General features: G+C 38.4%; 1 protein-coding gene across 1 annotated transcript in view; it reads right to left on the reverse strand.

Moving 5' to 3' along the window:
- LOC121872350 overlaps positions 1 to 26,208 on the reverse strand; it is a gene marked incomplete at its 5' end in the record, with an annotated part of 69,971 nt that overhangs the window by 960 nt on the left and 42,803 nt on the right. The window contains 2 exons of the mRNA XM_042375066.1: positions 11,738 to 12,021; positions 17,925 to 18,102. Coding sequence (XP_042231000.1) covers positions 11,738 to 12,021; positions 17,925 to 18,102 — 462 coding nt within the window. The remainder of the gene's footprint in view (positions 1 to 11,737; positions 12,022 to 17,924; positions 18,103 to 26,208) is intronic.

The raw sequence follows: 26,208 nt of genomic DNA on the forward strand, positions 1-26,208 counted from the left end.
GTGGTTGGCAATACTAAAGGCTTATGGAAAACAGAGGGTAAGGTTCCATGGCCATGGATAACACTCGTTAAAGATTAATTAAGCTGCCTGTTCCTTCACTGAACAATACAGTAGGGTTGGGATATATCGCCGAGATAGGGTCCAAGGATGTTCGCTATAGTATACTGTACTAAATCGCAATACAGTGAACCCTCACTTTACGCGGTTAATTCAACCCACAGCGGCCCGCGTAAAGTGAGAAACGCGTAAAGTGAACAACATAACATATGGGATTAATTGAAATAGAGACCGAGCCGACCCCCAAACTCCACTTTTTCAGACACAATACCTACGTAGTAGTAAAAATAACTTCTTAATTTTATGATGGTATGCACACACAATTAATAATTAAGAGAAATATCAATAATATTAGGTTTTTTAACACTTACATAAGTAGAAAAGATGGCTGGGCACACGGGGATGGGGGGTTGGTTCCGAGGCAGAGGGCAGATTATTGGCCCTCACCTGTATCACTTGTATCAATTGTATCACTATCCACCACAGAGGCTTGCAGGGCCTCTTTGTCAAACCCCTCAAAGTCCATATCCCCACTATAATTATCACTATCACTGACTTGGGCTGGCTGTGGTGGGTGGCAGGTGAAGAACTCGGTAATGTTTTGATGACTGGGCGACCTTGTGCGCACCCTGCTCGCGCCGCTCTCCGCGTAAAGGGGTACACGCACCGCGGAATGTGAGCATTCCGGTTTCGGCAGGGTACCGCGTAAACGTGGAAACACGGAATGTGGGACCGCTTAAAGCGAGGGTTGACTGTATATAATTACACGTAATCAATGGGGAAAATAGGGTTAGGTTCTGGAGGCCAATAAAAGTGACTTAACTTGACAAAGTGGCACAGTCTAAAGTTAGCAGAATAAAAACTGCTTTGCTGGAATCCTTGTAAGACAGCGAATAATTTGAATATATATATTACATATTTTGCACGAGATAAATGTTTTAGTCCTTTGTACTAAAATGGACTAATTATTAAATATAATTTTGTCTATTGCTGATTGGCGCACCAAAAACTAGTTTCCTGTACTGCAATTATGTTAGATAAGTGTTAAAATGACTAAAAATTTTAATATAAAACTTATTGAATAGTACAACCTTCTTGATATTTACTCAAATGGGAACGAATTTAAGCCCTAGAATCAATTACTGTATTGCCGGACTAATATTCCAGCTGGTGAGCAAGCGAAAACATGTTGACATGATTTCGTAAGAATTTTGTTAACTGAATTTTTGTTCGTTAACTGAATTGAAGATTCTTATGGAAGGTAATTCGTTAACCGAAATTTCGTTAACCGAGGCGTTCGTTAACCGAGGGATCACTGTACATTAAATAGTAATACCTGCACCCAAGAATGTCTGCGGGTAGTTTTAAAGTTGCCGTCATTTTTGCGGCAGGGACAGGGAGCCATTCGTTCTAGAAACAGTAATTTCCATTACCTGTGTTGTATATATACATATGTGTGGGTGTGTGTTTCTGATGATTTGTGAGAGGATTTTCCAATACAGGTTAAAGAAATTACTGTCTCTAGAACGAATGGCTCCCTGTCCCAACCAAGAAAATACCGGCAACTTTAAAACTACCCACAGACATTCTTGGGTACATTCAGGGTGTCATCCGCGAATAATAGAGGACTGCGAAATAAAAAATCCGCAAACTTAGGGGTCCTCCTGTACAGGTAAAAGAAATAATTGTCCTAAGGGCAAACACATAATGGGAATATACGTTTCTTTGTAAAGCACCCAAGTAAAAATGTACCCCCCCCCCCAACCGTCAACAAATGTTATTCGCAGATTTGGCGATTCTCATCCATTTGGAGAACCTAACCCCCACAAATTTGAAGGGCATGCTGTATATGTAATTTTCTCTGTTAAATGCACACACAATCATTCATACAGAATGTGAAAAAAAAGAAGAGAAAGATTATTGTCAGGTCAAAAAACAAAGAGAATAAAACATTTCTTATGCCCATGGGAGTTAGCCCACGATCGTAGTAGGGGGGAGCACGCTCCTGTGTCTTTGGTGTCCTTGCCAAATAGCAATGCAGTATTTTTTATTTTGCTATTTATCAGTATTAATTTTATTTATTCCTCACATTTACGGAGGAATACACCCTGTACATTAGACCACGGAAGGAAAAGGATGCCACACTAATCAGAGAATACATAAAACTAAATGCTGCAGTTGGTGAAATTGTATACAGTACAATAAGCCCCCACTGATCAAAAGGGTTAGGTTCCACTAAAATGCCTTCGTTAGGTGGATTATGTTCTTCGAAACCATTTTTACCATATAAATTAATACAGTATAATAAGTGGGGATGTGTTCCTGTAGAATACTTTGTGATAGATTAATATACTGTACTAAGCTCTGTGACAAAATAATTGCAATACATCAAAATACTTTAGATAAAATCAATAAAACGTGTAAAACCTAAAGGTACAAATAGTGTTAATCGACTCAACAAATCCATGTCAAAAGCAACAGGTGCAGTGGTTGTTCCTCTCCGAGGCCAGAGGAACACAGTTACTTAAAATTATTTAGTTATTGCTAGGGGGAGGATCATCTGCCTCTTTACTTGAGGCACTGTAATCACTGCCATAGTCATCAGGTGACAGGACTTTGGTGGTGGTGGTGGTGGTGGTGGTGGTGGTGGTGGTGGTGGTGGTGGTGGCAGGTGGTGGAGAGGTAGCTGGCAATGCAGTGGTGGTGGTGGTGGTTGTGGCATCAGCTGACTGAGCGATGACAGGCGGAGGAACTGAGGCTGTCGTTTCCTTTTTTAAGAAAGTGTGGAGCGTTGGCTCCAGCTGTAGCAATTCTTCATTTGTTAGGTCTTCACCATGTCCCTCAAGCAGATCCTCCGTGTTTTCCTCATTCACCTCATTAAATCCTGCTTGCTGAATCAGCTGCCCGATCTGCTGGTTTGTAGCAGCTGGCGATTGTGGGAATCCAGAGAATCCACACACACACACTGGCCAAATTTTTTTTCCACGCACCATTCATTGCCGAGTTGGAAACTTCATCCCAGGCCTCTTTAATATTTTCCAGAGCTTTCTTTACATTAAAATATTTCCAAAACTGTCTTATTGTTGGGAGTTGTGGGCTAAGAAGCCTCCCACCTAAGTACTATTTCCAAAACAGAACAAAGAACATTTTAGGCCTGGATGGGAAATCCAAGGCTGGCAGGATCTACTGTATGGTATGTTTCATTCCTTAGAGAAGCACTTAATATTGTTAACACTCTCAGGATTGCCTGAACTTTATTTAATGAGCCTGTCACTTGCTCTGTTTGGAGCCCACAGAATGACCAGAAATTGATGAGAAGATAAATAAATAAATAAACAAGCAAATAAATAAATAAAAGCCGTTTTGGCAAGTATAAGTGAAAATTGAGAGTTTACTGTTGATTCCTCTTCATGCTGTACCCACATCATTGCACCAGTCAGTATAAAATGCATATGGCAAGAAAGAGTAAATCATGAGGAAAATGATGGTGTAATCAGAAAAAAAGATAATTGAGAAAGCAACAGAGTTACAGAAAAAAAGTAAAAATAAGTGGTGGTTAGGCGTGCATTTGCCGAAATGATTACCAGTACTGTATAAAAAAAATTTCCTCGCTAGATTTTTTGTTTAAATCTTTTGAAAGTATTTTTTGTTATGACGGATTATTACTGAACACAAACTATGGGAGAGAAATAGACAAGTTAGAAGTTTCTGTGACAAAAACTGAAATTTTGGCAATAATATTTCCACTTACTACTCAGAGGAGGTAGGCCTTGGCATATGCACGACAATGGCGATGGCATTACGAATACGTATCAAATAAGCACAATATATTCATTATAATTCACCATACACATGCTTCTACTGCACTACATTTCACTCTCACTTATTATTTTTCCAAGCTGGGCTTATATATTACGACATGCTTTTGTGTGATATATGTGACTGTACCGTGAGTAGCCAATTCACCAATATCTCATAAATTCAAAAATATTTTACTATTAATATTTCAATGCACATCACTTTATCACTTCATCAGAATAAATATCGAGGTTGTTAGAGGTAAATATCTTGAAACAGTGCCACAGTGGCCATTTTTAAATTGCGCCCAGGACCGAGACACTCACTGCTTACTGAGGCAGAAGCATTACCGACATTTGTTGTCTGATACCGCGTGGTCCACCACACATAGACGGGTTGCCACCTAGCTTAAAACTTGGTCCCGTACAATAGAGTAGCGAGACAAAAGTGGTGTTATAAATTTAAGTAATTCGACCAGAAATTTTTAGAGCTAACGAATAAAATGCCATACTGGAGTGTCTGATTGTGAGGTAAAGGTTTCATTTACATAAAATCAAAATGCCACATACGAGTGTATGATTCCGAGTGTTAACACTGTACATTTCATTATGAATCAGTAGTTTTCCTTAATCCAATAGATGACAGCACAAGCAGCATGTCCTCTGCAGCCCACCAGCCAGCATAGTGATCTGCTTGGTGGCCAGTGACACAGACACATGTCTCTCTTACACCATGTTATCCATTATCATTTTTCAACCACTTTTATAGTAACAGGAATCTATGAAGTTATAGCAATAATACCGTATATACATGAGTACTGTATAAACCGATGTCATATACAATTTTTCTGATTTATGGTAAAAGAAACCTAAGTTTTGCATATACCACTTGTATAATTTGACCTTAGATTTTGAGAAATTCTGTACTAGGTACAGTACTGGTATAATCTTACACATATTTTGTAGCAAGACATCAGATTCACACCACCGCATCTTGGCCGTGATTACCACCACAACAGATGATGCTATGAACAATGTTACCAAGTCGGAAACTGAATTCTTGCCATTTGCCAACTCCTACTTATAAATTTAGTTAGATTCACACCTAAAAGTAGCATTAACTGTACACTGTAACATCAAAACTTAAAATTTATGCCAGGGCGATCCTGTTTAACACAATGGTACGGAGTTCGGGGAAATGTCCTAGCGTGGATAGAAGACTTTCTATATGACCGCACGCAGTGTGTGGTGATTAATGGCATGAAATTATCCTCTGTAACTGTCACAAGCGGGGTACCACAGGGCAGTGAATTAGGCCCGCTGTTGTTTGTTTGTCTCATAAATGACATGCCTGACATTGTACACTCCTCCATACAAATATTTGCCGATGACGCCAAGTTATTTCGAGAAATCAAGAACCATGCGGACTGTGAAGAGCAGAAGGATCTCTGTGAGCTCCAAGAATGGTCGAAGAAATGGCTGCTGAGATTCATCATCATGAAGTGTAAGAGGATGCACCTGGGGCGTACCAACGGTAAGGAGGCGTATCATGTGTCCCAACAGGATGAAGAAACTGCACTATTTGAGACTGAATGTGAGAAGGACCTCCTGTAGGTGTGTATGTTGACAATGAACAGAAGTTCTCAGGCCATTGTGAGAAGTAGATAAATCAGGCAAATAAATTATTGGGTCTTATTAGAAGGTCGTTCAGATATCTAGACAGTCCGTCCCTCATAACGATCTTCAAGAGTGAAGTGCTTCCCCATCTGGAGTACTGTCACCCCATCTGGTCCCCGAGATATGCTAGGGACTGTCAGTTCAAAGGAGGACCACCAGACTGGTGCCTGCACTTCAGCACCTCAACTACCCTGAGAGATTGGAGCGCCTGAACTTGCCTAGCTTTTACTACAGACGGGCAAGGGGCGACCTAATTGAGGTGTATAAGCATCTCAAGGGTCACTATTCAGTTGAGTGTCCTTACTTGGAGCTGGAAGACGCTCGCCCCACAAAGGGTCACAGCTCAAGATTGAAGAAGCCGCAGGTCCAGAAAACTGTGAGGGCAAACTTTTTCAGAGTGAGAGTTGTGAACTCTTGGAACAATCTACCAGAAAGTGTTGTGACAGCACCGAGTATGAGCTCTTTCAAGACAAGACTTGACCAACACTAGAGCAGGTTCAGGTACATTCAGGAGCGGGTGCATGCCCAGTACTTGCCAACAGTGCGTAACAGAGATGTGACCGATCGCCCAAGCGGCTAACGAGCCGATCAGTGGTGAAGAGGATAAAAAATAAATAAATAAATAAATAAATAAATAAATAAATAAATAAAATATGTATAAAAAATAAACAATAAGAAAATATATAAATAGCAATGATGAGAGCATAAAAAAGATAAAATAAAGATGATACAAGTTTAGGGTACATACTGCATCCCAATCTCATGGATGCTGGCCACCTGCTCAATGACGAGTCTGCTGTTTACTTAACGTATTCTCATATCCGTCACATAAAGGCATACCTTAAGTATGGCACCATAGGAAAACCCCTTAATAGCCTTAGTCCACTTAGTGTGTCTGTCACTTCATGTTGGCGTCTGTCTGGCTGTAAAGCGATCTGACCATGTCAGGTTATGGGCCAGTTTCCTGTAATCCTGTCCTGTCCAGAGATGTCAATACAGTACTCAGATCCACCTATGACCCACATGCCATTAATCCTGTTAGTTACATTTTATTAATGTTCTGAATTCAATGCCTATATTTTATATATTATTTATGTAAGCCACCAACATTCTACCCTCTGTGTGTGTGTGTGTGTGTGTTTTGAATGTGTGTATGGGTATATTGATATTGAAACAGTTTATTTTGCCAGAAGAACACAGATACAGAGTTGATAAAAATCATAATAGTAACATGACTGAACCCGTTGAGAGCCTGAGCTCTCCTGTAGGCACCTGATATATACTGCACCTTTATCACAAGGAAGTATTATGTAACAATTAGTATCATGGTGATAATAAGAACATATCAGAATGTTACCACAGTTATCACTTTGTTATTTATTTATTTATTCTTTTGCATTTATATTACCTGTATAAGTATATTCATACTTTACAGTGGAGTTGATATACATAAATACAGTATGATAAGGGAGAGAAGCAGTACAACATGGGTTGTATTAAAGTGGTACAAGAGGACAGAGCTGTCAGTATTATGTCTAGTTGGCAAATGTATTTATTGCAATGTGTGTGTGTGTGTGGGGCTAATAGTCAACATGCTCGCCTTGCAAGCGAGCGGACCCAGGTTCAATCCACGGGCAAGTTTATCTACACCATTTGCCTCTATCTACCCAGCAGTAATTGGAGACCTGGATGTGAATCGACTTGTGCATCATGTTCAGGGATAATGGTTACCCAGTGCAGTTGGGTTGTTGAGCTGGTGATGAGTTCTAAACCTTAACCAAATTCACGCCTAGGTAGCCCCAGGACTGGCCATCCTTGATCTTGATCTCAAGGGGCATCAATTTTTTTTTCTGTGTGTGTGTGTGTAATAATAATAATAATAATAAACGGTTTATTGAAAAAGTTGCAGCCCGAAGGCTGAAAATATACATTGGACATAAATGACTTATTACATACATTGGTGGTTTAACAAAAGCCTTCATTAAAGAAAGGTGAAGGAACATACAGTGAACATACAGATTAATGTTTACACACGTAGATCATGTGAGCTGAGGTGTTGAACAGCAGACACGTAGTGTAGTAACTCCCTCACAGATGGCGTTATGAGGGGCATCACGTGGAGTACTAGTTCCCTCACAGGTGGTGTTATGAGGGGCTTGACGTGGTGTAGTAATTCCCTCACAGATGGTGTATGAGGGGCCTGATGAAGTAGTAATTCCCTCACAGATGGTGTTATGAGGGGTCTTATGTGGTGTAGTAATTCCCTCACAGATGGTGTATGAGGGGCCTGATGTGGTGTAATAATTCCCTCACAGATGGTGTTATGAGGGGCATCACGTGGTGTAGTAATTCCCTCACAGATGGTGTTATGAGGAACTTCACATGATGCTGTAGCAACTCATTCACTACGTGGTGTCGTAACATCATGGGGACACCACGTGGTCACAGGACCTCACTCACTGAGGTGTGGCCCCAGGCCTCCCCATCGTGGAGTCTCAGGGGAATTATCACTGGGTACCTGGGACCTCACTGTGTGAAGGTTAGCTTGGGTAAGACTCAACTGTAACTGCCGAGTTGTTTTTCACTGACTTAAGCACTGTTCACCACTATTCAACACTGGTTCCATTCCTTTCCCAAATGAAATAGTAACTTCTGGCGAGAACTTGTTGATATTCCGGTGGGGAGGAGGGTTCAGGGTAGGGAGTTGGTATGGGCCAACATAATAGTTGACGTGGCTGCTGCTGAGCAGCGCCAGGTGCGTCTGACCCGTCTTGACCCGTCGGTGGTCAAGGATGAAGTGTGTGTGTGTGTGTGTGTGTGTGTGTGTGTGTGTGTGTGTGTGTGTGTGTGTGCGCGCACGTGTGTTCGCACGTGTGTGCATGTGTGCGTGTGGTCGAAATGGAACAAAAACTGTTGAACAGTACAGTAGTCATTGATTATTACCTTATCTAGTTCATTGAAAATTCGTCATATACACCATTCGTCACCACGATACAAAGATTACATCAAAATGCTACATCAGAAGAAAACCTCCAATTGTTGCCTGTGATGAATGAATATGAAATGTTGCATTGGCACCTCAAGTGTTGCCAACATGTTTTCATTCTAATTAAAGAGGTGGACTGAAGTCTGAAGTTTCCTCCATTGCACAGAATTTATTTAGAAACATATTCAACACATATTGCTGCCTTCATAGTGATTTCAAAAAATAAAATGTCTGAAATAACAATGGATTGAAAATTTCTTAAAAGACACATGTATCAAACACTGATTACAGTAAGTTATCAATGATCAAGCAATTCACACCCCTCACTTGGTCCTGATTCCTTTACAGATAAAAGAAACAGATATGGCTTAGAGAAAGGGAATTAGTTGTGCTTAGAAAAGTCATATTTTCATTTACAATTCACCATCCATACTCAACCAGATGTGACATGCACCTCGGATACTGAGACAGATTGCAAGCACTCTTATTATTATTACAGGTTTTATTAACTCTATTAGTATAGTATAGTAGATTGTTCTAGCAAACAACAATCACTTGTAAATAAAGAATCACTGCAATTAACTTCAAACCTCCTCTTGTTCACACTATGGCCAAAGTTTAACATGAACAGTATGAAAGTTATCTGCATAATATAGCAGACGAGGAAAATAATAGACATGAACTTAAGCTTCAAGTGAGTGATCATCATTCACGGATTCCATTACTGTAGGTAGAGGAGCACCTGCCTCCATTTCCCTCCCTGCTGCCCCATATTCTCTTTACGTCACTTCACCTCGTTATACCACCATCCACTCGGCAAAAGGTGCACTCTAATAACAGTCTATTTCAGGGGTGGCCAACCTTTTACATACCATGCGCCAATTTGTTCACACACGAGTTCAGATGCGCCATACAACTCTTGTACCCCCTTCTACTTTTTGTAAAAATGTGTTTATAGACATAATTAGCATTTTTACATGATAAAATTATTAAATATAAAATCAATATCTGATAAAGCAGATAAACATTACTTACCTTTAATGAGACTTTTGAGTCTGTTTTGATTTTGCCAGTCTTTCAATATTTGGAGTTAAATTTGTTACTGAGAGCAGCAGAGAATTCTTCAAATTTGAATCAGTCAGTCGCGACCTCGTTTTGCTTTTAATCAATTTCATGGATGAAAATGCTTGTTCACATCTATATGTCGTTCCGAAACGACATATATAACTCTGGGCAAATTTTTTTAGTTCTGGGAAATTTTCACAGGGTAATGATTGCCAGAAATTAATCATGTCAGAAGCATTTGGGACTGAGGAAAGCTCATCAAATTTCATTTTCAATAATGAATTTGTTTTCAAGTCAATAAGTTCCATTTGTATGTCACTAAGCATCTTCATTATTTTTTGTTCACCAAGTGAAAATGGGTTTATAAATGTGAGTATGCAGTCTTCTTCTTTAGCAAAATCACGAAAACGACTTTCAAATGACTCTTGCAATAACTTGATTTTTTCAGTATATTTTGTCAAATTGCCATTATCAGCAGCACGTTCACTCTGCTCTTTTAAGTGCGGGAACTGGCTCAAATCCTCATTTTCTAACTGAGAGGTGAACAGTTTTAACTTCATCTTGAATGCATTGATGTCATTTACTAAGCTAGGAAACAATTTGTTCTTGCCCTGCAGTTTCAAATTTAGATCAATGAGATGTCTGGTAACATCAACTAAAAATGCCAAATCAAATAGCCAGTTTTTATCACACAAAAGGGCTCTTTCCTCAGGTAGCTCATTTTTCTCTTCTAGAAAATTATGAACAGTATTTTTCAGTTTCCAAAACCTACTCAGAACCTGTCCTCTAGAAAGCCAGCGCACCTCACAATGAAGGACAAGGTCGCCACATTCCAAATCTAGCATTTCACAATATTCTCTGAATTCTCGTCTGTTTAATGCTCTTGCTCTAATTTTATTCACACATTTCACAACCGGTAACATAACATGCTGCAAATTTAAAGTTTTTCCACACAGTGACTCTTGGTGTATAATGCAGTGATATTTTAGTAGAGGACGATTTAAAAAGTTTTCAAGCAAAGTTGTAGTCCCAGCGACTTTACCTATCATTGACGGCGCTCCGTCAGTACACACAGTGATGAGTTTACTAGAATCTAATTGTAGATTTTCTAGGCATGATTTTACTTTGTCAAATATGTCTGATCCTCTTGTTTTTCCATGAAGCGACTCAAGACTGACAAATTCTTCAAAGACACTAAAAGGATCATCAATTCCTCTTATAAAAATGCTTAACTGGGCTACATCACATATGTCAATTGATTCGTCCAAAGCTAAAGAAAAGAAAGTACAAGAATGGACAAGGTCTTTCAGTTACTGAGATACATCATGAGAGAGTTCCTCGGTACGTCTCATAACTGTCTGCTTTGATAGAGCAATTTCGTCTGCTTTCCTCTCGATACTTTTATCACCAAGACCTCTTGCAAATATTTGGAGACAAGGCTTAACAATTTCTTCTCCATCAGAAAAAGACTTCCTTTTTTTCGCCAACGCTAAAGCAATTTCATAGGACGCTTCTGTTATCGACAAACTTTCACAACTTTTTTTAACAAATACATTTTGTCTTCTTCTGAATTCTTCCCTTTTCTTAGTCACATATTCTTTCCGTAACTCAGACCCAAGCACGAGCTTCAGTTTTCCTTCTATTTCAGTCTGATGCTGTGCACGAAATAATAAAATCGCTAAAAATAATGACTAGGCTTACTGCCTTACTTTATTATTATCACAGGGATGCAATGCGCCACTTCTAATCATCCAATGCGCCACGTTTGGCGCATGCGCCAGAGGTTGGCCATCCCTGGTCTATTTAATGTATTTCTTATTAAACATATAAACATTCCATAAATCTTTAGATTTATATATTTGTTTAAATATTTTTTTTTTACTTTGATTCCATATTATGTTTACTATTGTGAGTTTCCTATAACCAAATACAGCGCTGCCACACTGCACAAAACCTAACAGCCCCTGTAAATGCACTAGTTAGGGGTACTATACATGAGGCTGGACATACAGGGGAGCATGAAGGGTTAAATAATACATCCACTGGATAAACAGATAAATTGTGGGCTAGATCTAAGTGATATAATGCCCACTAAGAAGTGTCCCTATATTAAGTGAGCCACCTGGTGGAGTACAGACAGGAAGGAGAGTCTAACCTGTGGCCATGTGTGTCTCAGTAAGGCAACACACTGTTCCAATAGACTTGCAGGAGTCAGCAGTTCAGCAGATATCAGCAGTGAGATAAGTTCCTCTATCTTTTGCCAGGCTGTGGTTTGGCAGCTCACCACAGGATTCTGAGCAACAAGCATTACTGTGCGGGAGCACAAAATAGAGTTGAGACTTCCTGGGTTTGGTAATACTCCACCATCCTTCACTGGTTTCCATAGAGACACAAACTTCTTCTGCATCTCTGAATTCATCAATTTGGGAACACAAACAGCTGGAATTTTAACAGTATAAGATTAGAAATAGGACTAAAAAAATATATTTATATAATAAAATACAAAGGCAGATTAATCCTGAAATTCCCCTTAGTGATAAGAATCGCTGGTCTGGTGGCTTCTCATAATACAAACTTCCCATCAGTGTCCTCATACAATACCTAGTCTACATCATAACCCAAATAACTCTTTCCTTGCTTTAAATTAACAAGGTGCACCTGGAGCATTTCACTGGAGGCCATCTTTCAATATTTGTCGTAGACGTACAATACATAACTGAATTGGAAACTGCATGTCGATACAATTATCCAATCTTCCTGCTTTTGTCTCTACCTCCTCCGTCATCTCAAGTCACTTGGAGTTACTGCGCCTGACCTCTTGAGCACTTACTCAATATTCATGCTTTCTATGTTTCCCCTGCTCGGTCTTCCTCCTTAAATGCCACACAGGAAAAACTCCTAGAAAAAGTGCAAAAGAGAGCATGTAAGATTCTCTCCCCCTCTTACTCCAGATATCAAGAAGTGTTCAACACACTGATTCTCTCAGCTCTCTCTGATCATCTTATGAACTCATTTTTAAGTTTTGGTTGAAGCTTCTGCACCATCCTCGACAATGGCTCCTGTTCCCACCCGAGATCTTTCATCCATGAATTACTGTTCGACACTACAACCACATCCAGCTCCTACGAGCTTATACTGATCGCTATAAGAACAGCCGAATCCCAACCATTGTAAAAACTATCAATAACTTGTAGTTAACTAGTGCTGTGCAGAAATTCCTTGTTAAATGACCCTCTCCCCCTTGTTATTATATAGTACTCTATCTGTACCATTTATGTCACTTATATTATTTGTCAATCAAGTGATCCATTCCCAATTATGTAACTTTTATCATCTCCGTTTACTGTATATTTTCAGCCCTTTGGCTGCCATGTTCTTTCAATAAACCATTAATTATTATTATCATATGACATATTACATAAAATAAATTTCAAATATGTGTATATAAAACTACATCTCACACCTGTTTATCAAGTAACATCACACCCCCACTGCACTACAAGACCAGCATATACTCACCAACGATAGGTTGCTCACTCATGCTGCATTCTCACCAAAATCTACTGTGCTGTATTAATTATTTTGGTAAGAAATGCACTGATAAACACGAATTTTTTAAGTAAATACTGTACTGTATACAGCTTGTAACAGATACTACAGGTTGACCCTTTCTTATCTAGCATTACATCGACCACCAATTCCCAATTAACAGCACTGTTATAGAAAAAACACAATCTGGCACATTCCAAATTAACAGCATATTCAATCACCACTTAGTTGCAGTTATATACAGAGTACTGTAGATGAACCAATATCATATTTTACACACAGCTTGAGAACAGAAGCCCAGTGATCCAACTTTTTCAGCAGTTATACTTTCCCCAATCAATGTATTTGTGTCTCTTCCTCTCTAGAGAACTTATCCACCTCTATGATGTACTCATTGAGCATCTGCTTCTTCCCGTCACTAGTCTGTGGGCACTGAATAGAGCGTTGACACATCCAGCGAATGGAAAAACATCTTTTTATACCACTTCCTCTTCCTGGCATATTCCACACTCAGGCACATGTTGATGTTACAGTCCACAACACATTCAGGCATCATCTTGTAGGTCTTACTTGTGCCTGCAGTTGTAACTAGTGCTCTGGTATATCCTGGGTACAGTTAGGGTGGACATGAGAAGCACACTTTTCTTGCTGCACCACGAAACTGGCAGGACCTTGTATGCCTTCCAGTGAATGACTTCACCCTCCTTCATCTCCGTTACAAACAATTAAACCTGCTAGGATCATTTCCCTATCCATAAAAGGGAAAATAAGGATAAGGTGACCAAGAATGCCACTCGACACTTGGGCGGATACAGTAATCTCCTCATGAGCTGGAATACCCGATCCCCAAAACTCTCCAATATTTGTAGCTGGAATTGAAAACGGGCTGGAAAAATACTCTCCATTCCAGGTCTGCGAACGAGTTTCCGAGGATGAAAATCAGGCACATTTTCTGAAAAAATTCAGAGAAAGTCTTTCCAAACCTCTCCGTTCTGAGCCTGGGAAAAAATTTTCTGGGAGTTCTGAGAGATTGCATCAGGCTCCAACACATTCCCAAGTGCCAGGTGTGTGGGTGGCCTAACTGTTTGGAACGCTTAGTTCATATTCTGCTGCCATTGTAGAAGGTTGTTCCCTTTTTGTGTACAATTTGTATTGTACAATATTGTACAGTAGCTAAAACAGCTATCTGTGCAGGTGGAGGTCGACATGCTCCAAAATTTTACGTGTGACTAGTGAGAGCCCTCATGTACCAAAATTTATCGTCCATGTTCTCATATTGTTTCCCCACAAAGCATGCACTGATAGTTGTTTTAGCTACTGTACATCACTGCACCAGGACACAATCAGCCAAGAATACAGTGTTAAAGCAGTATTAAGACATATAAAGTGATTAAAGTTATGAATACTGAACTGTACATTCAGTAAGTAGGAAATAATGGAGCACCTTAGCATGTCTCTTAATCAAGACATCTTCAGGTCATGAGACCCACTAATCCCCTATCCCAACAATGGGTGACCTGACATTACATCAGGTCAAGTCAGTAACGTGACCCACTTATCCTCCATTGCAAGTGTTAAGATGTAAAAAGTGATTACAGTTACATATTACAATCTGCAGAGTGGACAGTGTCTGCCTACTCTAGGCTCAAGATGACAGCACCTGCTAGTGAATACAATATAGTAATAGTATACAGTACATTATTTTGTTTACAGTGTTTACAATACAGGGTACATTATTTTGTTTACAGTATTTACAATATATTGTACGTGTACAATGGTGTTTGCGTAAATAAATATAGCTCCTCATGAGATGCATCGTTTAGACTGGAAAATTTTCCCCAGTGCAGAGTGAAAAATTCACTGTCTTGGCTGTGACACACAGCTCCATTCATGCCATGCACACCCGTATCATAGAGTTTTTGGTTTCTAAAACATATTTATTTAAATAAACTTTTAGATCAACCAATCAGGATTATTTGGGGAAAAAAAATGATGTTTTTAACTTAATTAGAATTAATTTTATTGACTCCAATAAAAAATTAATTTCTTTATTTAAAAGAATGGAATCCCCATCATTTTATCGTGTCAAAATATTTTATTTAAGGATTTTTTTTTGCAACTGTCTTGTGGAGAATTTATCCGGGATCATTATGGTACCAAATTCATCTCTCTAACATAATTAGAACAGATGCTGTGAATAGAAGTTTATACACTTTTTTGCTAGCCATAAATATTTTCATTTGTGCCTGTGATTTAAATGTACAGGTAGTTCTGCTATAACGCGATAATTGTGTTCTTGTAAAATATCGTGTTATAGAAAATCGCGTAATAGAAATAACAGGGCTTATGGAGAAAATAGGGTTAGGTGCAGATTACTCGAAATCGAAAAAATTTAGTAGTTAGCCTAACACAAAGGATAGCACAGTCTAAATAAATGTTACATTCATATCTAATAATGAAATCATACAGTAAATGTAACACTTTACCTTGAAAAAATATGAATGTAACTTGATGGGGGAGAAGGGTGATTTTGAGGTTGATAACATTGAGCTTCTCTTCAAGTGTTATATCCTTTCTTTTACGATCATCACCGGGAATTCTATCACCAGAACGTTTCTTGGAGATATTCTTCTTTACCATATTCACAATTAATACCACAAAATTGGAGAAATAGTAAGCAAAAATCGCGTTATAGCAAACAAGCGTTCGCGTTATACAAATATCGTTCCTAATTCATAAATCGCGTTAGAGCAAATTCGCGTTATCAAAACACGCGTTATAGCAGAACTCACTGTAATGGGAGAGTGTTTGTCAGCGTAAGATGAAATGATAAGATGTTTAGTTTAAACTCTTGGAAAACTTTCCCCAGCACCCAGAAACGTTACGGGTATGTGGGTTAGTGTCTGTTTGTGCAAGATGCGTAGTTTAGACTCTCAGAAATTTTTCCCAATACAGTGAACCCACGAAGATCTGGACTAAAAGGGGGGACCACCTGTCCGAAAAAGCCGACTGACCGTATCTTCCGGCGAATGTAATAAATATATAAAAAAGATAAATAATTATATAAAAAACACCAAAAATACAGAAATGTATTTTACAGCATATTAGATGCGGGGAGTATTTAGGTAAAAAGTTTTGTGAGTTTTCCTCCTGTAGCCATATTTTTCTTAAAATAATATACTACTATATACAGTACCAGGAACTGTAAAAAGAGAAATAAAATTAATACCAATAAATGATTTACAACAAAAAATACTATATTTCCAAACCAGTAAATAAAAACCAAATGAAAGTTTAACACAGTCACCATTTGCATGCACTACCTGTTTCACCATAGTAAGGAAGACAAGCTGGGACGCTGGTTCCCTAGCAATGCTCCCCACTGCTACACTCTGCTCCCTCACTCAGCCAGCTAACTCGCGTGCAGGAAATGTATATTCCCTTTACGTTTTTGCCCTTAGGGCAATTATTTTTACACAATATGTGTGTAGGAAGGTGTGTGCATGTAACAGAGTAAAAATAAATGAAGAAAATTACGTATATCTACCCAAAAATACGAGTTGAAAAACAACCATAACACCTCACAGCTTGGCCCAGTAGCCTGGTGGTTACAGTGATGAGCTAACCTAGCTACAATGCCATGATTAATCACTATTAAGCTTTATTATATCAGTAAACACTAATAATAACAGTAAATCCAGTGAAATATGGCAGTGAGGAGTGATGAGTTACAAACAGCAACTGACACGCTAACTAGCGAAAGCAGTCACTCACTCACTCCACTTACTGCTCCCGTTGCCAGACTTATGTTGCCAGGCATACGTTGCCCAGCGTACATAGGGGAGAAACACATATCTTGTAGTGGAATTTGAAAACAGTGATGAACACATTATATAAACCATGCATTTACATATGATAACATAAAAAGAAACAGTGTATCATTACTAGGGTGAATGAAATAATATTCCCACAAACAACAAATTGTTGTTTGTGGGAATTTATTGACAACTCTGTTTATGCTTCCCGCCACAGTCACCGATGTCCAATGCGCCGATATCTTAGCTACACGAACCTTTAGATGATCTTTGCTCTGTTTTGGCAATGCTTCTTAGCCCCAGGAACTCCCAAAATTCTGTCTAAATCTTCCGAAATCTAGATTTACCGAGTCCAAATCTTCAAGGGTTCACTGTACCTAGAAAAATTCCGGGGAAGCAGGATTTTTCCAGGTTTGAGAGAGTCGTCTCGTTACTCGAAAATCACACATCCCGGAAAAGCTCTGCACTAATTATTCCAGGTAACGGAGATATCACTGTGTCCATTAAAGACCATATAGGCAATAATGGTCGCTTTAAAGACAATACGTACTGTACTGTGAATGGAGAGTAAACAAAAATTGCAGGCCACAAATAGCAGGGAGACACACACACATACTGCCGAGCAGACAACTACAGTATTTCGTGGTTGAGTATGTCTGCTCATTGGGAAGTTTGCCAAATAATTTTTTTTTTCAATAACAGTGCTGTTAACTGGGAGCTGCCTCTCAATACACTGCTAGATGAGAGAAGGTCAACCTGTATTAGAGTGCCATATTTTTCGTGAGAAAGCATTAAAATTATGAGTAAGTCATATAAGATTCTGGCTTATAACATATAAATTCCTCAGAAAATATGAAAGTAAATGGAGCAGGTAAATGAAAGAACCTCAGATTCATAGGTGATATGAATGCCTAAATTAATAAGGATTTGAGTGCAGACATATGAAAAACAACATATGAAAAACAAACATAAACATACCAACAGCTACAGCCAGGTCCACAGTGAGAGTTTCCTGAGCCCGGACAACACCTAAAGTAACATCTTGTCTCTTGGTCAAAGTCTTTCCAACTTCCTCCAGCATTAATTTAATTTGGTTTTCACTGATTGTATTGGGCGTTTCTCCCTTAGGAATATTCATTAATGTCCGGACCAACTCCTGTCACAAATAAACAACAATCTATATTACTATATCATGTAGATCCACAATGAAAACGTGGACAAGATAAATCTCGATAAAACCAGACAGGAAAAGGGAAACAATGGAGCACCTTAGCTTTATTCAATATATATATATATATATATATATATATATATATATATATATATATATATATATATATATATATATATATATATATATATATATATATATATATATATATATATATATATATATATATATATATATATATACACACACACACATGCATGCGCCGGTTAACGTCCTAGATACGTTCTTGGAAACGTGACGTTAACCGAAATGGACGTTGTCCGATCATCACATAAACTTTGTCTTTATACTTACCTGTATGTGGAATACTATATATACGTACATATACACTTTTACTCTTAAATCACTACTGTAATGTGATACAGGTGATTAATTTTTATCTCTTGTGCAAAATACATGACGTTTATATTAAAATTATTCACTGCCTTACAAGGATTCCAGCAATGCTGGGCAGATGGGGAGGGAGGGAGGGAGGGAGGGAGGGAGGGAGGGAGAGGAGGGAGGGAGGGGAGGGGAGGGAGGGAGGGAGGGGAGGAGGGAGGGGAGGGAGGGGAGGGAGGAGGGGAGGGGAGGGAGGAAGGAAGGGAGGGAGGGAGGGAGGGAGGAGGGGAGGGAGGGAGGAGGGAGGAGGAGGGGAGGAGGGAGGGAGCGGGGGGGGAGGGAGGGAGCGGGGGGGGGAGGGAGCGGGAGGTGAGTAGTACGTTTGACAGTTGGCACAAGGTCTAACGCATGTTTATTTATCAGTTCTTAAGTGACTAAGCTTCTCTCTTATAAAAAGCCAGTGAAATGACCTGGGTGAATATAATTTACATTGCTGGGATTCTTGTAAGATACTGATTAATTTCAATATAAACAATCTATAATTTGCAATAGACATAACAATTTTAGTACCGTTATCAAATTAGTACATGTGCACTCCAGCTTTGCACTAAGGTCATTTATTTCTTTTAGTATGGTGTGTTCATGTAAATGGATGAAAATAAATGAAGAAATTTATGTAAATCTACTAAAAAATACAGTTGAAAAACTTAATATTATAAAATGTACTACAGTACTGTACACTAATGTACTACAATTTTAATCTCTTGAGCAAAATATATGACGTTTATATTCAAATTAATCTCTGTCTAGCAAGGATTTCAGCAATGCAAATTATATTCTCCTATAGTCCGAGACATTATATGAAAAACTTAAGGCCTAAAACCCTGGCTTGGGCAGATGAGGGAGAGCGAGGGGGTGGAGGGGGGGGAGCGGGAGATGAGGCGATATGATTTGACAGTTGGCGCTGAAGGCCTGAGTGTATATTTTTTATTCCTTAAGAGTGATTAAGTTCTTCTCATAATTTGCCACTCAAACGACCTGGGTGAATATAACTTACATTGCTGGGATTCTTGTAAGATGGTGATTAATTTGAATATAAACAAGCTATATTTGCAATAGACATAACAATTTTAGTACCGTAATCATTTAGTACATGTACAGTACAGGTTTGCACTTAGGTCCATTGTTAACCGAGGGACCACTGTATTACAGTGTACTTGTACTGTACAATATTGACTAAATTCACTAGATAACGTAAAAACTAATGAAATATAGAGGTTAGGAAGGGTAATAAAATAACATAATATGCCTGGCAGCACAATCTATAAGAATACGCGATGCATACGTGATGCAAACGTGACTGCGCCCGCTCTAGGGCCACTTACGTTCGCTACGTCCCATTATTTGAATGTTTTTTTTAGTCAAATATAAAATTCAATTTCAATTCTTTATTCCTTTATAGAGGAAGCGGGATCCTAGTACTGTCACTTGGTATCCCTGTACCATAACACCAGAAGCAACTGGCAAGTGTCACAAGTATATACAGTACGGTACAGTCATCCCTTGGTTATCACGCCTAATTGGGACCCCGCCGAGTGAGTGATATCGAAAAATGAGATAACGCAAGTACAGAACCTATGGGATTTATTCTAATTGGTTCCAGGCACCCGAGACCCAACCCCAAATTTCCCATTTTATGACCATTTAGACCCACTAAATATATATACGGTTGTACCTCGCTTTACGCGGATTCACTTTACGCGATTTCTCATATACGCGGTGCCTCGCCAGAACCGAACTTTCACTTTACGCGGTTCATCTACCCATATACGCATGAAGTATAATTTTTTTTTTTTACCTCATAAAATTCATACAAATTACCCGGCCAGAATATAATTTACATTGCTGGAATTCTTACAATTTGATGATCATTTTGAATATAAACATCATAGATTTTGCATTAGACATACAAATTTTAGATGTAATATTTACTCTGAGTAAATATGTTATCTTTTGTGCAAAATATATGACATTTATATTCAAAATATTCCTGGTCTTACAAGGAATCCAGCAATGTCAATTATATTAACCTCACTTTAGTCTGAGGTATTATTTATTACTAAAAAGGTAAATATTTTGGTTTTCCCACACATTTATCTGGTAGGGAGGGTTGGTGGGTGGGTGGGTGGGGGGGAGGGAGGGACCGACCGACCATATGGCGCGGTTGGAAGAGGGGGGAGGCAAGTTGGGGTACTTTGATTGACAGATAGTGTCGTGAAGAATATTTTTTTTTTTTATTAACTGAAGATATTTGTTTTAGCTCATAAAATTCATACAAATTACTGGACCAGAATATAATTTACATTGCTGTAATTCTTACAATATGATGATCATTTTGAATATAAACATCATGGATTTTGCATTAGACATACAAATTTTAGATCTAATGTAATAATTTGGTTTACATAAAGCAAGTATTTAAACTTTTGTGCAAAATATATGAAGTTTACATTCAAAACATTCCCTGACCTGCAAGGAATCCAGAAATGTCAATTATATTATCCTAACTTTAGTCTGAGGTATTATTTATTACTAAACGTTAAAATCTAGTGTTTCACCCAATCATTTCTCAGAGAGGTAGGGGCCAGTGAGCTGGGAAGAGGGGGGATTTGAGTCTATTATTTGAATGGACATTAACTAGGCGACTGTATTTCTCTTAAATATTAATTGTGTGAGCATACCATCATAAAATTTAGATGTTATTTTTACTACAACATAGGTATTGTGTCGGAAAAAGTGGAGTTTGGGTGTCAGGCCAGTCTCTATTAGAATTAATCCCATATGTTCTGTTGTTCCATTTACGCGGATTTCACTTAACGCGGTACCCTGTGGGTTCAATTGACCGCGTTAAGTGGGGAGTGAAACCTACCCCAAGTACTACTGTGTATATATATATATATATATATATATATATATATATATATATATATATATATATATATATATATATATATATATATATATATATATATATATATATATATATAGCTGAGCTGTGATTGAAAAAATAATGTCCCCTATTAAATGGCTTTGATCTAACTGTTCATTATGTAGCAACTTGCACTCCAGGCAGTTCTGACTGTGGGCTCTAGCCACTCCCTACAACAAACACTAATGTCTCTCAAGTCATTGTCTTTAAAGAGACAAAGTAAGAGTACTGTTCTGATAATTAGGCCCTCTTAGTGATTTGGTGGCATAGTGCCCATAGTTCTTAATATTACCTCAAGGTGTGATTGAAATTTGACTTATACGTACATCATTTAGCAAGTGTTGTTAATACATTACAATGACTCATCATCATTGTAAAGCTATTTTTCACACTTGTATGGATTAGCCATGATTACCTGATGGCAGCTCTCCAGGCTGCATGGTCTGTCTAACTGCAATTGTGCACCTAATTTTAGATGGGTAAGAGAAGGCAGTCACGTGCAGTGCCAACCACAGTGCCTCCATATACAGTCTTCCCTCTCCAACCATGGGGGTCGCATTTCTGAAAAACCCCGTGGCTGGCAATATCGTGGTAGAAAAGGCCGTGGCCCTAAGGCAAATAAGGTTACCAGAACCCCAGAGAGACATGACCTGAGTCCCATAATGTTCACTTTAAGGTAAAATATATGTATGCGATACTTAAAAATCTTTGTTCTATATTCCTCTTTAACTGTACACTGTAACGTTAAAAATTTCAATTGTAGGCATATAAATTACAATACAGTGGTCCCTCGGTTAACGAGATTTCGGTTAACGAGTTACCTCCCATAAGATTCTTAAATTCGGTTAACGAGCAACCCCTCGGTTAACGAGTTTCTTACGAGCCGACCTCAACAAGTTTTGGCTTGCACTGGGTGGTCAACCAGCTGTAGTATCAGTCCGCCAATACATTAATCGGTTCTAGGGCTTAAATTCCTTACTATTTTAGTAAATATCAAGAAGTTTATACTATTCAATAATTTAAAAGTTTAATATTAAATTTTTTAGTAATTTTAACAATTATTGAACATAATTGAAGGTAAAGTGACTAGTTTAATGCTCGGCATCCAGCCTCTTAACACAGCAAACAGGCGTTAGTCTCTCTCTGTTTTCACTGGAGGTAACATCTTGCTTGAGACTCTCTTCAACTAAACGCTTTTTTTGTGTTTTCAAGCAAATTATTGGTCATTTTGAAATTTATTTTACATATTGACAATATATAGCGCAGTGCAGTGTTATTTTAAAGAAAATATTCTTTATTTGCAACAAGTTTAACTTTAAAAAGCGCGTGTTGACATTGTTTGAATCCAGCATAGGGCCTAAGAGATCAAGAAAAGCGATTTCAATCCAAACCAAGCAGGAAATCATAAAAAAACATGAACAAGGCATTAGAACAAATGCGCTATGCAAAGAATATGGCATGTCGACATCAACTGTGTCGACAATTCTTGCACAGAAAGACAAATTTAAAGAAGTGAAAGTGAGAGACAAATCTACCAGAGTGTTTAAAAGTAGATCCCTAATTGCAGAAACTGAGAGGTTACTTCTCATCTGGATTAGGGAAAAACAGATGAAAGGTGATTCAGTTTCTACTGAATTCATTCGTGAAAGAGCCAGGGAGATTTACGAACATTTAAAGACAGATCAACCTGGTTCTTCAGGCACACAATTTGAAGATTTTCGGGCCAGCAAAGGCTGGTTCGAAAAATTTAAGAAAAGAAGTGACATTTTCAGTGTTGTTAGGCATGGTGAATCTGCTAGTGCTGATAAGGAAGGGGCAGCAAAGTTTTTAGATGAATTTAAAAAACTGATGGAAGAAGAAAATTATCTTCCACAGCAAGTGTTCAATGTGGACGAAACTGGGCTGTTCTGGAAAAAGATGCCCAAAAGAACATTTATCACCAGAGATGAAGCCTCTTTACCTGGGCATAAACCCATGAAAGACCGTCTCACTCTATTGCTTGGTGCCAATGCTTCAGGGGATTTCCGACTTAAGCCTATACTTGTCTACCACTCTGAAAACCCCAGGGTGTTCAAGCAACAGAAAGTGGTAAGAACAAAGCTTGGACTTTATTGGAAGTCCAACCCTAAGGCATGGGTGACAAGACAGCTCTTTAATGAATGGGCTGTTGATGTGTTTTGCCCTTCTGTCAAGAGCTACCTAACCACCAATAAACTTCCTTTAAAGGCTCTTCTCCTCATGGATAATGCTCCTGGTCATGACCCTGACCTTGCCAGAAATTTGGAGCATCAATTTGACTTTGTGAAAGTGTTGTTTTTGCCTCCAAACACTACATCAATCATACAGCCAATGGACCAGAATGTGAACAGCAACTTCAAGAAGTTGTACATGAAGAAAATGTTTAGGAGGTGTCATCAGGCAACTTCCAATGATCCTGAACTAACACTGAAACATTTCTGGAAGACACAATTCAACATCCTGGAGGCTGTAAAATTGATTGTGTCATCATGGCAAGAAGTCTCCACTAGATCCCTCAATTCTTCATGGAAAGCACTGTGGCCATCAGTAGTCCATGATTTTGAGGGATTTGAGGAAGAAACAGAGTTGGACAAGGAGATTGTGTCCATTGGTCAGTCATTGGGCCTGGAAGTGGAGGAGGAGGATGTGGAAGAGCTTGTGATGTCTCATGAGGAGGAACTTACTCCTGATAACTTGAAGCAACTGGATGAGATGTTACAGGTAGAGGCTGACAGTGGTGAGGAGGATATTGAAAGTGATGACCATATGTCAGCTAAACAGTTGAAAGATGTGATTTACCACTGGGAGAAGTTCAGGGAACTGGCTTCAAAGCACCCAGAAGTGGAAAAAACTGAACTAACTTTGTGTCATGTTGAGGACTCAGTGGTCTCCTTCTTTAAACATAAGTTAATGGTGAGGAGGACAGATGCCCCACAGACCACAATTGACACTTTCAGTAAAAGGCAGAGGGAACAAGATGCTAGCCCTCAGCCTTCCACTTCAAGAAGGAGAGAGGATGTTCATGGTGGAGAATCTGTCAGTCCAGAGGTTCCTGACATTTTCATGGAAGGTGACTCACCTTCCAAGAAGCAGTAAAATGCTTCTCCTCCACCTCCACTTCCTTCTCTTCTCCCTTCTCCTCCTGCACCTCCCACTTCAAATGCACATCATCACCATCATCCAGGACCCTTCTACATACACACCTCAAAGTAAGTAAATTTTTCCGCCATTTTTGTTGAAGTTAGGAAATTTTCGGTGAGCTGGAACCAATTACCCAAAAACCCATTGAAACAATGGTTTCGGTTAACGAACGACCTTTTGGAACGGATTGAGTTCGTTAACCGAGGGGCCAATGTATATATATATATATATATATATATATATATATATATATATATATATATATATATATATATATATATATATATATATATATATATATATATATATATATATATATATACCCCGCTTAACGCGCTTTCACTTAACGCGTTTTCGCATATACGCGGTGCCTTGCCAAAGCTGAACTTTCACTTAACGCGGATTTTTCCACAGCAACGCGGTGAGTGTCCGGCTCGAGAGCTATTTTTAGATTCGCACCACCCCCCACCCACCACCCTGCCTGACTGCCTGTTTTAGCTCATAAAATTCATACAAATTACCCAGCCAGAATATAGTTTACATTGCTGGAATTCTTATAATTTGGTGATCATTTTGAATATAAACAACATATTTTTTGCATTAAACATACAATTTTTAGATAAAATGTTAATCTGAGTAAGTATGTTATCTTTTGTCCAAAATATATGACATTTATATTCAAAATATTCCTGGTCTTACAAGGAATCCAGCAATGTCAATTATATTATCCTAACTTTAGTTTGAGGTATTATTTATTAAAATTTAGTGGTTATCCCACACATCTCCTTGGGACGGTTGGTGGGGGGTGGGGGGGAGGGAGGGACCAACCGACCGACCATCTGTTACCTGGTGAAGAATTATTTTTTTTTAACTGAAGATATTTGTTTTAGCTCATAAAATTCATACAAATTACCCGGTCAGAATATAATTTACATTGCTGGAATTCTTATAATTTGGTGATCATTTTGAATATAAACAACATATTTTTTGCATTAAACATACAATTTTAGATAAAATGTTTAATCTGAGTAAGTATGTTATCTTTTGTCCAAAATATATGACATTTATATTCAAAATATTCCTGGTCTTACAAGGAATCCAGCAATGTCAATTATATTATCCTAACTTTAATCTGAGGTATTATTTAATACTGAATGGAGGATTGGTGGGGGGTGGGGGGAGGGTTGGGACTGACCCCGCGGTTGGAAGAGGGGGGGAGGCAAGGTGGGGTACTTTGATTGACAGATAGTGTTGAAGAATATATTTTTTTTTTTATTAACTGTAGATATTTGTTTTAGCTCATAAAATTCATACAAATTATCCGGCCAGAATATAATTTACATTGCTGGAATTCTTATAATTTGGTGATCGTTTTGAATATAAACAACATATTTTTTGCATTAAACATACAATTTTTAGATAAAATGTTTAATCTGAGTAAGTATGTTATCTTTTGTGAAAAATATATGACATTTATATTCAAAATATTCCTGGTCTTACAAGGAATCCAGCAATGTCAATTATATTTTCCTAACTTTAGTTTGAGGTTATCCCACACATCT

The sequence above is a fragment of the Homarus americanus genome, unplaced genomic scaffold (assembly GCF_018991925.1).
Source record: "Homarus americanus isolate GMGI-L3 unplaced genomic scaffold, GMGI_Hamer_2.0 scaffold20014, whole genome shotgun sequence".
Taxonomy (NCBI): Eukaryota; Metazoa; Arthropoda; class Malacostraca; order Decapoda; family Nephropidae; genus Homarus; species Homarus americanus.